This window comes from Sapajus apella, unplaced genomic scaffold (assembly GCF_009761245.1).
Source record: "Sapajus apella isolate SASKATOON/1434 unplaced genomic scaffold, GSC_monkey_1.0 scaffold36, whole genome shotgun sequence".
Classification (NCBI taxonomy): domain Eukaryota; kingdom Metazoa; phylum Chordata; class Mammalia; order Primates; family Cebidae; genus Sapajus; species Sapajus apella.
The window spans coordinates 9280291-9295580 of record NW_022436976.1 but is presented as its reverse complement, the minus strand read 5'-3'; the positions used below and the strand labels follow the sequence as shown (position 1 = coordinate 9295580).

The following is a 15290-nucleotide window of genomic DNA, read 5'->3' as shown; positions in this document are numbered from 1 at the left end:
GGTGGGGGGTGGGAAGCTGGGGAGAGATAGCAAGGGGAAAAATGCCAGATGTAGGTGATGGGGAGGAAGGCAGCAAATCACACTGCCACATGTGTTCCTATGCAACAATTTTGCATGTTCTTCACATGTACCCCAAAACCTAAAATGCAATAAAATAAATAAATGGGAAAAAAAAAATACAAAAAATTAGCTGGGCATGGTGGCGCGTGCCTGTAATCCCAACTACTCAGGAGGCTGAGGCAGGAGAATTGCCTGAACCCAGGAGACGGAGGTTGCGGTGAGCCGAGATCGTGCCATTGCACTCCAGCCTGGGTAACAAGAGCGAAACTCCGTCTCAAAAAAAAAAAAAAAAAAAAAAAAAAAAAAAAAGAAATTGGGGAGGTTTAGGTGGTTAGAATTTGCAGAATAGAAGAGGAAGGAGCTGCACAGAAATATACATGAAGGAGCTCCAGAGATCTGCAGAAAAATCTACTTGTATTTTTGGCAGAGTTCTAATCTATACATGCATGACAAGAAACTACCTGCAGCTGGTAGAAGGGAAAAAAAAATATCAAAAGGCCAAACAATTCCCAAAGCTCCTTCAGGGCTGGGAATTGTTCATGTACACACTTAGAGAAACAGACAGATCTTGTAAGACACAAAAGCATCAGACCACAGCTTACAGTGAGGCTAAATCAGGATAGTGGGGCTATCTTAAAAAGAAAAAAAAAAAAGGAAAAAACAAAGACTGCTCCAGATCTGTTGGTAACAACTTAAACGCAATTCTTAAAGTGACCAAACTTACACTTGAACAAAATTCTTCACTCACTACATAAATAAAATGAAAATCTAAAATACAGCAACTAATAGCAACAAAAAAATAAAACTAGCATCCAATTTAAAAATCCAGACATGCAAAGTAGAACAGATATATGACACATAGCCAGGAGGAAAAACAATTAATAGAAAAAGACTCATAAATAAAAAATAAAAAAGATGATGATTTCAGTGGACAGGGATCTGAAAGCAGATATTTTAAATAGAATGTAAAGAAAAACATGAACATATGAGGAGAGAAACAGAATATTCAAATAAGACCCATAAAAGATCTTGAGATAAAAATATGACATATGAAATGAAAAATACATTGGATGGAATTAACATCAGATAATACAGTGCAAAAGAAACATCAGAGAATAAAATAGCAATAGCAATTCTTCAAAATGAAACACAAAAGAAAAAGGGGAGGGAAAAGAATACATAGAACCTAAATAAGCTGTGGCAAATATCAAGCCGGATAACATTTGCCTAACTGCAGTCCCAAGTAGGAAGAGAGAAAAATACCTATAACAAATAACGGTACAGGATTTTTCTCACCCCTTTGCCAGATTAGCAACAGAGGTGCCCTTCTTACTTGGCCCCCCATGCTCAACCCCTTGTGGAGGGAGCACGTGAGTGAGCGAGTGTGGGATCTGGCTGGCCATTCCAGGCACTGGCAGGAGAAAGCTTCATGTGGGGTCCACAGTGGTGTCCAGATGAGAGGCCCGCAACCCTGAAATCCCAGAGTGGGTCTTAGTTACAGTGTTCTCTGAATTCCGCTGTCCATAAACAGCAGTGTGTTAGTGGCTCACTTGACACTTTGCCTCATCGCATGGGGTGACAGGGCAACTGCCCTCTACCAGCGAGGGTAAGGGCTGGTGTGACAGGCTTTCTAGGTACCAGCGCTTGGTGAGTTCTGAGCTCTTGTCTGGTGTCCAAGAAGAATGAGGTTGTGTAGAAAATTAAAGGATGGTGAAGGTGGAGAATTTTACTGAGCAACGAAAATGGCTCTCGGTGGAGAGGGGAGGTAGAGAGGGGACAGGAAGGGCAGGTCGTCTTCCCCCAAGTCAGGTTGTCTCCTCCCTGAAGTTCAGCCATCTCCCTTAAAGTCCAGCCACCTCCCTCTCTACCAATCGAGTCTGGGGTTTTTATGAGTACAGGATGGGGGTGGGGCAGGCCATAGGTAGTTTTGGAAAAGGCAACATTCAGTTGGTTAAAAAAGCATTATTCAGAAAGAACCACTTGGGAGAGAGTGGGCAAATAGGAACAGAAGTTCTCACTTTGGGCCATGGGTTTCAGGCTGTTTGCATTTTTTTTTCTTTGGCTTGAAGGTGGGGTTTCAGTGGGAACCCACCCCTGTCTGTCTAATATTTCTCTGTCTCATGCCTCTATCAAAAACAGCTGGAATTTTTCCAAATTTATGAAAACCAGAAAGTACCAGATCCCTAAAGCTCAACACCAACCAGAAAAAAACAGAGAAAACCACGCAAAGGGATATCATAATCAAAATACTGATAATGGCAGAGAATATCTTTAAAACAGAGAAAAAGGGATTTGTCCTTACAGAGCAGCATTCAGTAAACTACAATACACATGCTGGACATCTGTTTTTATAACTAAAGTTTTGATGGAACACAGCCATGCTCTTTCATTCACACATTATCTATTGAGGCTTTCACATGATACCAAAAACTGAGTAGCTGTAACAAACACCATGTGGCCCACAAGCCTAAAATATTCACTATTTGGCCCTTTAAGAAAAAGTCTGTAGTTCGTTGCTACAGAGAAACAAAAATAAAAATGACTGAAGGTGGGCTGTCAGAAACTATGGAGAGCAGAAAACAATGGAAAGCTATCTTTAAAGTGCTGAAAAAAAAACCTTAAAATCATAATCTTGAATTCTAAGGAAAATGTACCAAGTTAAAAATACAAAAAGTACATTAAAACTATATTTTACATAGTATCAAAAGAAAAGGAAATCACTAACACACCAAAAATGAATAATGCTTGTTTCCAGTTGTACAAATATTCCTAAATGGACAAACAGTTAATGGGAAAAGTTTTTAAATTACTGTAACAGGGTTTTGTTACTTTGCTACTCAAACAAAAGGTAAATTCCAACTCCTTGGTTTTAGGCAGAATTTCTTTAACTTCTTTAATATAAATCTCTCAAGAGAACCATCACATGCTTTCAAGTGTTAAAGCATGTGATATCAGAATTATTACATGCTTTCAAGTGTAAAAGGAGGATTGGCATTCTCCTTCTGAGATATGTGGGTGGACGAACAAATCATTAAGCCTCCCACAGTGCTTAAATGAAATCACTCTTGGGAAAAAAAAAGTTAATTTCAGTCAAATTAATTTTTTGGAACACTATTTGCTGGTATTGAAAAAGATCATAATATTCCTTTTAAAATAAATTGTCTAAAGTTTGAAAAAGTATTTTTAACAAAAGTAGTCACTTTTAGTCATGGTAGTCATAAAAATGTTTATCATATTTGTACAACAACAACAAATCTTATAATTACTTTTCCCAAACTCTACTAATAATGATCTTTCCCATGGATAAAGGCCCTCTATATGGTTTAATCAATGACAATACCCTGAAACAGCCCTTTTCTATTTCTGTATAATAGTTGAAGACAGCACGCTAATGTTTATAGTGTAATAATTACTTGATAATTTTAGTTATACTAGATACAGCTACTTAGCACAAGGAAGATGTTTAACTAGCATCTACCTATCAATATACAATTTATACATCTCTCTCTAGCAATGTTATACATTGAATAACACTACCTAAAAGTAAACATGTTTATTTCACAAGACAAAGATATCTATTGGCATATTTTAAACTAGAAACACCTTAATTAATCAAAACTAGGTAACATGGATACTACTCTGTCTTCACAAAGTATTAATAGCCTTGGATATAGAACTGGTAAATGAAAAAGATACACAAAATCAATAAATGCATTGACTAGGCACTGAAAAATATATATGAATGTAGATTAAAGTAAGAAAGTCTTATAAAGGAAAATCTGTGTTTATCTAAGAATGATCAGAAATTATAATCTGAGATAACTGACATGATAATATACAAGTTACCAACAAATATGATTGGTATAACTAAATGAAAGTTAATTCTGAAAGTTAAAAATCTATACCTAAAGATATTGATTCCTTTAATATAAAATGTGACTTTTCTGACATTTGTATACCATTTTTAATGTGAATAATAATCTTAACTCTTATCAGGAAGCACATTAAGGTGATTTCAGGTCAATTTAGATGGCAGATTAAATAATTCCTACTTACAGTATTTTGATCAATTGCAAGTCAGTATCTAAACTATTGCCAAGGGTTTATAGTTTATAGCATTAGGGTGAAGGGAACTGTGTTTTAATTTTTATCTATCCAGTCAGTTTCTGCATCTATATGAGATAGATGGTCATGAGTAATTTCATTCTATTTTCTTCACTGTATAATTCACCTTTTGTTCTTGCACAGTTTCTCTACCTTAAAAGCAGGTACAAATATACATTTTTCATATTTGGCATATTTATAAAATTACAATGAATTTTAAAAGATCGAAACTCAATTTAGAACAGTCATTATGATTCTTTCATGATGTCTTACTAAAATCAAAATCTATAATGCATATTTAATGTCTACTATTTATTAAAAACTTAAGAAAAATAAAAATTTATATTTTTTGTGAAGAAGCAAGAAAAACTTTTCTGAAAGCCTGTTTCTTAGTAACTAAGTTGATGAAGATGTAACAGAAAGGGAGTAAAGTTAATTACTACCAAGTATCTTAATATTCAAAGCAATAGAAAGGGCCAAATGTCTAAAATTCATTAGGGATGTTTGCATTCTAAATGTGATGAACTGTAAATTACTTTGACTTGTGAAGGAAATGTGTATCTGTCTAGTTGTTTTTAATTACTAATTGTTTTAGTTGCATGTAGCTAATTCCCAAGTATTCAAGGTCCACTCCTAAGTTCATGCTTATCAAGGCTCTTTGACACTCATTTTTCTCACAACTTTGGACGTTCCACTATCAGTTGCTCACAGTAGTGGGAAAGAGATTAAAAAAAAAAAAAGTACAGGCAATCTTCAACCAAAGAATGAGTTGTATTCTAAACATTCTCTTTATCATCAGTTTTATGAAAATTAAAAATGATTTTATTGAAAATCATGTTATGAATGGTGGCAATCTAGACAGTTCACAAATGCCTATTAAATTCTTAAGGTCATTGTACCATTTAAACTCCATGGAACCTCAAAATAGGTGATCACATAGCAAAAACTTTTCTCTTTTCAAATGAGTCATCCATAGGTAAAATTTTAAATAAGCAAAGCTAATCTTTAGCACTCTCCCCTATCATTTTTTTGAACCTACATCCCTTCATTGCTACATGTCTTAACCCCTCATTGGGAAGTCATGTGCAGCTAGGGTGAGGAAAGCAATTGCAAACAGAATTGAGAAGGTGACTCTTCAGGCCAGTATCTAAATAAATGGATACTTATTTGCTGAAGAATATTGAACTAAATCTGTTATATTTATTCTTCCAAAATATTATTTCCATTAATCAGAACATGCATTACATCTGTTGACACCTCATTCATGAAAATTTTCTGGAGACAAGGCCTTTGTAAAAAATTTTAAATGTTCATAAGGAGGAAGTATAGCACAGTAGCTAAGAAGATAAACTTCGAAGTCAAACAGACCAAGAATCAAATTCTGGCTATCCCGCTTATAAGATGGAAGGCCTTAGGCAAATTATTTAAACTATTCTGAACCTCAGTTTATTCATGTGTAAAATGGGAACAATTTCATCAATGGCACTAGTTATTTTTGGATGATCATTATCATTATCAACTGTGAAATATGTTTTGCACCTGTTTACAGTTGTGCAACAAAAATGGAAAGAAACAGATGATTCCTCAACTATTCTGAGTTTAAAAATCTTTATAAATTTGGTGAAGACAGGTATCTGTTTCTGCTTTGGAATTGACACTCACAATTTCCATTTCTATTATAGAAATTTCACATATCAGAAAAGGGATGTAATGACGAACATGTAGGTAGATGAAAATTTTCAAACTTAGTGTTGATGAAAACTATTAAAATGTTGTCATTCTCAAACAGCTTTCCCCTTGCATTTATTCCTTGAGAAGCGACATTTTTGGAAGTGATTGTAATAAGTTATAATATGAAAGCTGAGGTTAATTTATATTAATTTAAAAACATATCTGAGATGATATTAAGAGATTAGCATATGACCTTCAAAAAGTTTAGTATTCATTATTTGCCTTATCATTTGAATAAAAATAAGTGAAAAATGTATTATTTTTCACTAGACATCAGTTTTAAAGTTGCTATGGTTAAGGAAATCTCCACAAGATTTTAAAGCAATGTAAGTCAGTCCTGAGGCAGAGTGATATGGATTCAGCATCCTTTTGATGATTTTCTAGATATTGATAATTCAATAGGCACATTTTTTAAAAGAAGGTGGCAGAAATTTTCTACTTGATAGACATTCCAGTCAACCTTTAGTAAAGTTTAGCTGTAATGGGGTAGGTATTACTGGAATGGAAAAACACTACAATGCCAAAATTGCAATAGTGGAACAAAATAAAGAGTAATGATAAACGACGACAGAAGAATTGAAAAATTACCCCAATCCATGTCATATAATGTCAGGAGCCAGAATTACAGAGCCCAGAACAACATTTCAGAATGTAGAAAAGTAAGAAGAGATTCTCAACTATACGTATTTTGAAATATCCCAATTACAAAAGTAAGAGGCTAATTATACAAATAAAATATTTATCGACGGGCAGACATTGCAAATAATTACCTGCATTGGTCCTCAACCTGAGGTGGTACTGTGTTCCATAGGCAGGGAGGAGTTCAGAAAACATGAGGGCTTTTTTTTGGCATCAAAATGCCTAAGCAGTGCTACTGGCAACCAGTATTTGGAAGGAAAAGGGGTGCCAAACATCCTGCGATACACAGATCCGTCCTGCACAATGAAAGAACTGTCCCATCCAAATACCTAGAATACTCCCAAAGAGCAACAACGGACACAGCAGGACATTGTATGAACTGGTTACACTGGAAAAAATTATCTATAGGACTATAAAAGAATAACAAAGAACAGATAAAACAAGGCTTTGCAAGATAATCTTCTATGTTTTAAGCAAGAACCTGGCAGGAGACCCCAGTACTTCTCTCCAAGAAACTAAATCTGTAATGGATACATAACTCTAGAGTAATCGTTTGTGCAGCTTATCTTAAAAAAAAAGAGAATAGTGAGGTGATACTGTACAGTGTGCACCATGTACAGTGTGCAGAGGGACATTAAAAAGAGATCTTGCAATCTACTAATCTTATCAAAATATGAAATTTGTAGGAGGCCTTGTAACTGAAGTTGGGGGAACAAGAGAAAGCCTAGAAGATGGTTAAGAACACAGTGGGGAAAACAATAGATAATATTTCTCCACCAAGACAAGGTATTCACTGATATATAACATTTGAGTAAGTTAAAGTTTTTTAAAGCATTACGTGGGTTTATGGCTTTGTTTACATGGAGCCTCTCCCTTCGTGGAGGGACCTGAATTCATGAAGATAAAACTGACTCATAATGTTGAGTTCCAGAATTGAACCCCTCACACATCTTAAACCCCAGGCAAGCATCTACCAAAAGGTTTCTAATTAAGCTGTTTAAATCATGTGTGTGTGTGTTTGTGTGTGTGTGTGTGTGTGTGTGTGTGTGTGTGCGCTTGCTTAATATAGGAAGCTGAGATAGTAAAGGTAAATTTAGTGTCACAAATAGAAAATTATAATCGTCAGGACCAAGAACAGAGAGACTCCTGGGAGGTTTAAATTCAGTACTTAGTTTACTGAGTTCACACCATGCCTCTGATGCTTTCATAGCATAGTATAGTCGAGTCATATTTACAGTTGTCATATTTACTGTCACACATTTTCATTCAATAATTGTTTCATAATTATTACTATGTAACTATTGTTTGAGACATTAAATATTGATATCTTTTCTTGTATTAATACAACTTTTATTACTGAAACTAATAGTGACTTCATTACCCTGTTCACTTAATTTTCTATGTTGCTCTAACTAAATCTACTCAACTTTAAAACTTCTTTTAACACGGTCAAACACATTAGATAATTTGCCACCACTCCACCAACTGCAGACACCCATCTTGGAATCCTTCATTGTCTTGCTCCAATTTGTACTCTTTACTCTTTAAACTTCTACACAGTTGTCACCTGAAGACTCGCTTCATCATAAACCTGGCAATTTCGCTAGCATTTCACCATGATGGCACAATCTCTTGTGCCTTCGATGACATCCCTTCAGGATTTTTGGTTTACTCTTTCATTTAATGAATCTCAAGTAGATTCTTGACAAAGGACAAATAAGAAAAATTATCTATTGAGGCTTGGGATGTCTGTCCTATTTCATGATACTTAAACCATAATTTGGAAGTGAACAGGGTAATGTTCACTTTAAGTTGGAAATTATTTTCTCACATAATTTTGAACACATCACTCTACTGCTTTCTGGTTTGACTGGTATCTTTGGGGAGGAATCCCTTAATCTTCTGCTAATAAAATATAAGCCTATATGCCAGTGTTCTGAAAGTTAAATAGGAGGAAGACACTTGGGAGGAAGACAATGGGATGTTTCTCTTTGGACCCAAACTCTGAGGTGCCTGGTACCTACCCTCCCAGGTTCTGCAGTAGAAACCAGCATGACAGGAGTTAGGGCTCAGCTTTTCCACTCCGCTAAATTGGTTATCATTTATCCAACCACTTTTCTCCTTTCTAAATTGTGTTACCACTCTCTTTTTTCCATTTTCTTTGTCTTTGGGGGTTTATCTATTTTTATAACTTTGTTCTCATTTTAGTAGTGTTTTGCAGGAAGGTAAAGCATAAAAATATGTCTTCAACCTGTCACGCTTAACTAGTTTGTAAACATATTTGCAAATGTTGGTACCAATTACCACAGTGTCCTCAATTTATGCCAATTTATACTCCCCTCCAGTAGTATCACTGCCTCAGTCATCACCGAGTATTACTATTACGATTTCACATCTTTGCTTAAGAGGTTAAAAAATGGAACTTTATGATAAAAATAAATAATTCTAACATCATTAATGAACATCAACATGTTTTTATCAGTTTATTACCTTCTGATATTTCAACTTTTGAGGCATGTCTGTGTAAGAGTTCTTTGTGTAAGTTCATTAGGATGTTCAGTTTTTTTTCTTGTCATTGTATAAGAGCTCTTTATCTATGAAGATGTTAATTCCATGAAGAAAATATCCACTTTGATATCTGCCTTTTCTTTTCTTTCTTCCTTTTTGAGAGAGCCTCTCACTCTGTTGCCCAGGCTGGAGTGCAGCAGCGTGAACATAGCTCATTGTAACCTCAAACTCCTGGGCTCAGGGTAACCTGCCTCATCCTCCTGAGCAGGTACAATTACAGGTGCCCATCACCATGCCTGGTTATGGTAGCTTTTTTTTTTTTTTTTTTTTAGTTTTTGCCACAATTTTCATGCTTAGAAAGTTCTTACCAAAAAATTTTGCCAACAAACTTTTCTAATTGTTTTGCTATTTGCATTTTTTGCATTAAGCTTTAATCTCATTAGAATGTACTTTTCCATGTATTACGATGCAAGAACATAGTATCCCCCTCCAGTAGTTAATCAATCGTCTCAGTATAACTTATTGAATAATCTTTTAATTTCCCATTGATCTGTATATCACCTTTATCATTTATATAAACCATATACATTTTAGAGTATCTAGGTTTGTGATGGTTAGTACTGAGGGTCAACTTGATTGGACTGAAGGATGCTCCTGGGTGTGTCTGTGGGAGGTGTTGCCAAAGAAGATTAACATTCAAGTCAGTGGAATGAGAGAGACAGACACACCCTCAATCTGGGTGGGCACCATCTAATCAGCTGCCAGCATGGCTAGGATAAAAGCAGGCAGAGGAACATGGAAGGACTAGACAGGCTGAGTGTTCTGGCCTTCATCTTTCTTCCTCACTGGATGCTTCCTGCCCTTGAACATTGGACTCCAAGTTCTTCAGCTTTTGGACTCTTGGACTTACACCAGTGGTTTGACAGGGAATCTCAGGCTTTCAGCCACAGACAGAAGGCTGTACTGTCGGCTTCCCTACTTTTGAGATTTTGGGACACAGACTGATTTCCTTGCTCCTCAGCTTACAGACAGCCTACTGTGGGATTTCACCTTGTGACTGTGTGAGTCAATGCTCCTTAATAAACTCCCTTTCATATATACATCTATCCTATTAATCCTGTCCCTCTAGAAAACCCTTAGTAATACAAGGTTATCTAGGTAATCTATCTATTCTGCTCATATATAGTCTGCTCATAAGATCTACTTATATTTTTACACTAGTGCCACATTCTATATTTTCTAAGCAGTACTAGCCTAAATACTTTTATATCTGTCAGGGCTAGCTAAAATTGATTATAGATACAAAATGAAATAGATAAAAAGACATGCCTAACTAGATGAGACTACAGAAAAGCATTATGATCATAATGGCTAAATTGTATATATTCTTTCATTACTGATCTTTTCATTTTTAGCACATTTTTAAAATATTTTACTTCAAAGAAAGTTTAACATTTATATTTGAATCTAATGTATATTAACTATATACATAATTCTTTTTGTAAAAAAGACTGTGTTCATTTTTTAATCAGTAATTGTCATTATATAATCCAATGAACACTATATGATGCTAATCAACTCTTCATATTTACAAATTAAGGTGACTGTAAATATATACACATATATACACACAGACATATATGTACATATATACACATATAAAATCTGACCCATATCTGCAAGTGGTCCTTTTTACAAGGAAGAAAAAAATATCAATTTCCATAAAAATACTGTATTATATTCACTAATTTCAAATCTTGACTCAAAATTTAAGCTATTTTTTAAAAAGTGTTTCATATTAAAATTTGTATCTGTGAAGTAAATGTAAATTTACTTATATGGAAAAACCATCCATTTCTCTCTATCTCTGTTTCAGGTAAGACAAGACACAATAGTTCTGTATCTCCCTTCCTAGGAGACAAATTTAGAGAAAAAAATAATTTCCCTTTAAAGGGAAATTCTCAGCAAGGTTAACAAAACCACTTACTTTATATGTATTTTTCTGTTATTTCTGAATTTTCTAAACAGTAACAAACTTAATAAATCCTTTAAAAAATTAGATGTGCTTGCACATACAGTGACACCCCTTATATCAGTAAAAAAAAAAATTCACAATCTAAAATTTTCACCAGGGTCAAAAATTTTTATCTTGGAAGCCACACCGTGTATAATAGCAAAATGCAGCTGTTACATAAACCAGGTAGTTTACTGGTTCATTCATGCTATAAAAATATTACTGACATTTCATCTGGTCAACCATCTAAAAGGTTAATTCTTGTTTCCTCTTTCAGATTTTATTCTAGGTGAACTGTTCTGGGCAGATTCTATTTACCTATTCTGAGCAAACCACAAACTGTTTCATTGCTCACTCTTACTGTTAAGAGCATATTGACTTGCTGCCTGCTCTGCTGTTTAATTCATTTATGCTGAGAGTCAGGCATGAAGACAGAATTTTAAATGTGACATTTGCAGACTGTTAGGTCATTTAAGCTCTGACAACACTAGGGAATTCCTGACATATAAACTGGACCTGATTACCAAGCACAGATGAGCTTCCCAAAGGAGCAAATTTTTTGTCATTTTTTGTAATTTCTCAAAGAATTGCAATACTAAATTTTAATGTCAATGAAAAATATATATAGCTAAGATTTTAAAGTAAAAGCCTCTGTTTCTTTTAATAAAGTTCAAACTGGTACTTCTAACCCATACATATCAGCTACATCAAAATTATTTTGATTGAAAAAGGCATATGGAAAGACTCACAATAACAATCAACATTCATAACAATTCTGAGAAACTCTGCCATTTAAGGGCTTTTAATATTTACTATAATATGTAAGGCTCTGAAAACTCTGCTAAGTCTAAAGGCTATAATTCTAGTCAACAGACCATTTAAAATCATTAGATTCTGGTCTAGCAGGGCAGAGGTTATATGCTGTCAAATTATAGTACAAAGTCTAAGCTTACATACTTACAACACCGCCTTCTCAAAGATTATAGTTATGTAGAAAGGATGACAGAATCATTACAATTGGAAATGAACAAATTGCCCACATGACATGCAGAATTACACTTTACAAGGGTTGATAATGGGGTGAGGTAAAGGATATAGGGCAAGATTGTTTTCTCTTTTTAGTAACTCCAAAAAATTACACCCAATGATATTTTTGCAGCTCTTTTTCCTTGTCACGAAGTACTATAAACAATGGGTCAAATGAAAGTTTTCTGAAATTAAATATTGTAATTAAATAATACACAAAAGATAATCCTTATTTTATCCCATATTTTATGTAAGTAAGAATTCTAGAGTTAAACAGCAAGTAGCCTTTTAATACTGTGCTTTGAATGGGACTTTCAACTGTAATAGCGGTAGTCTAAATAGGGATAGACAGCCCAGAATGCCTTTTAACTATAGCACATTGATTCTGAAAAACCTAACAAAAGCAATTACTTTTCAGAGATTAAAAATCTTGTTTCTTTCAAAAGAATAAAATGAAATACAAACCTGGTGTATTATCTGAGCTACAGGAAGTTGTTCAGCATATTTCAGAGGTTCCATTAGTTCCTCACCCATCTGGTCTTCCTTATAGCTGAAAAAAGAGAATTTAAAAACACAAAGCTAAGGAAAATACCATTTTGAAATATGGCAAATATTTAAATATGTCAAATATAAAATATATTAAAATGCATATATGTAAGTTTTTGAAATAATCAGTATTTATCAATAATCTTTGAAAAATTACCACTGAAAAATTTTTAATGACTATAAAGGTATTCAGACTACATTAAATAACTATGCAATAAAATTAGCTAACCTTATTTAATGGTCTCAGATTCTGTCTTTCTCTCTGAGACAAAAATGTTTCAGGACCCTGTTCAAAAGAGGGTGTTTCTTTCATAAAGGTCTCCAAAACCTGGCTCCCACCAAACTCAAGCCTTATCTCTAGCAACTCTTTCTCTACTTAACAGTCTATTGTTTTAGTTATATTTAACTATTGGCCACACCCCACTGGGCCTTGCACCTCCAGGAGTCTCTTACTTTCCCCATGTTGTTATATCTGTTTGGAACAACCACCAATTCTCTTATTTCTTCTTCTTCTTAATATATTAATTTTACAGCCATCTAGGTATATCATTTATACTTCCTTAAAGATGAAAACCATGTCTTCTTCTTCTTTGTATATCTAATATTTATCAAAAAGACGAAAATGTTTGTTGACTGAATCATGAATATATGAATAAAATGAAATAAAAACAATCCTGAGAGGTTATTTTATATAGAAAATATTTCTAATATCTACATGAACAATGATATACAAAGTTGATATAATACATACCTAGAGTAATATGAAACAGTAAATTAAAACTTTTCAAATGACGAAAATGTGGTATAATGATTTTTAAAATGATTGACCCTTTTGGAAATGTAATAACTTAACTTGCACTAGCTTAACTGACTCCATCTTAGCTGCAAACCTGACAAGCTCTCTCGAGCCTCTCCCTCCCTGCCGCAGTCCCTCAGGTGTATTACTGGGTCACGCTGCACTCAAAGCTTTGAACCGTTAAGAGTGGTTCACACTGTTCATAGTACCTGTGACCATATCCTGCTTGGCAAGCCCACTTGCTATTGTGAAAAACTCCCCTTTGATTATTGTATAGAAAGTACCTGAACACCCACCTTAGTGATCGTATGGAAAGCTCCCCCTGCTACCTGCCTTAATGACTTCTACTGACTTGCTTCCACTTCAGCTAGGCTCCTCCTACCTAAATCAAGGTATAAAGGGAAATCAAGCCCTTTCCTCAGGGTGGAGAGATTTTGAGCATGAGCAGACTCTCAGTTGGTCGCCGGCTAATAAAGGACTCTTAATTTGGAACTCAGAGTGTGGCGCATTCCTTGTGACGCACTTGGTTACAACAGAAATAGCAAATAAACATTTGATTTCAAGACAATAAAACCTTAAAATATTTAAACTTTACCTTTTTTTCTGTGAATTACACATGAACTTATCAACTTAAAAATTACTAAACTTTAATTATCTTGAAAAATAAATGAAACAAGATTGGCTAAGTATCTAGGGCTTCAGTTAAGGAATCTAATGAGAACTCCGGAATCTCTCCCAAGAAAAAGGCAGATATAGAAAAAAAAAAAAAAAGACAAAATTTTGCATTTGATTTAATAACTTCAAGAAGCTCTTATCTAGGTAAAAGTCTGTGGATATCTTGCAGAATTTGCATAAAAATAACTAGCTTAATTTGAGAGAACTTTGAAGATTCTCACTAATAATGGAAAAAAAATGCCTCAAAACATGTTTCACAGAGACAGAAAGTAGAATGGTGGCTGCCAGGAGCTGGGAGGTGGGGACTCTGGGAAGCAATTGTTTAACAGGTAGAGTTTCGGTTCACAAGATGAAAAAAGTTCTGGAGATGGATGGGGGGTGGTGATAAGTACACAATAACGTATAGTTGATGCCACCGAAGTGCATAATTAAAAATGATTAAAATGGTATGTTTTATGTTACGTATTTGCTATAGGCTGAATTGTGCCCTTCAACAAACCCCAAAATTCACATTTTGAAGCCTAACCACCAGTACCTCAGAATGTGACTGCATTTGTAGACAGGGTCTTTAAAGTAGTAATTATCTTTCTAATTACTAATAGAGTCAACCCTATTGAACCTAGTCAAATATGACTGGTATCCTTATAAGAGGAGGAGAGACACAAAGACAGTAAAAACCACATGAAGACACTAGAGGAAAATGGCCATCTACATGTCAAGGAGAGAGAACTTAGAAAAAAATCAATCCTGCTGACATCATCTAGCCTCCAGACTGTGAGGAAATACATTTATGTTGTTTAAGCCATCCAGTCTCTGATATTTTGTTATGGCAACCCTAGCAAACTAATACCTATTAGTATTAGGTATTTTTACCTCAGTTAAAAAATAAAGTAAATATTGACCAAAAAAATCCAAGTTGCTTTAAAGCATTTCACATCATTATCTTCAAAAAGTTTATTCACATTATGTATAGAGATCGAGACCATCCTGGTCAACATGGTGAAACCCCGTCTCTAGTAAAAATATAAAAAATTAGCTGGGTATGGTGCTGCGTGCCTGTAATCCTAGCTACTCAGGAGGCTGAGGCAGGAGAGTTGCCTGAACCCAGGAGGCAGAGGTTGCGGTGAGCCGAGATCACGCCATTGCACTCCAGCCTGGGTAACAAGAGCGAAACTCCGTCTCACAAAAAAA

The 15290-nt window shown here is 34.7% G+C and overlaps 1 protein-coding gene across 1 annotated transcript in view; it reads right to left on the bottom strand.

Moving 5' to 3' along the window:
* Positions 1 to 15290, bottom strand: part of PIGK (phosphatidylinositol glycan anchor biosynthesis class K) — a 120057-nt gene that overhangs the window by 12834 nt on the left and 91933 nt on the right. The window contains exon 10 of the mRNA XM_032296562.1: positions 12548 to 12632. Within this exon, the coding sequence (XP_032152453.1) occupies positions 12548 to 12632 (85 nt within the window). The remainder of the gene's footprint in view (positions 1 to 12547; positions 12633 to 15290) is intronic.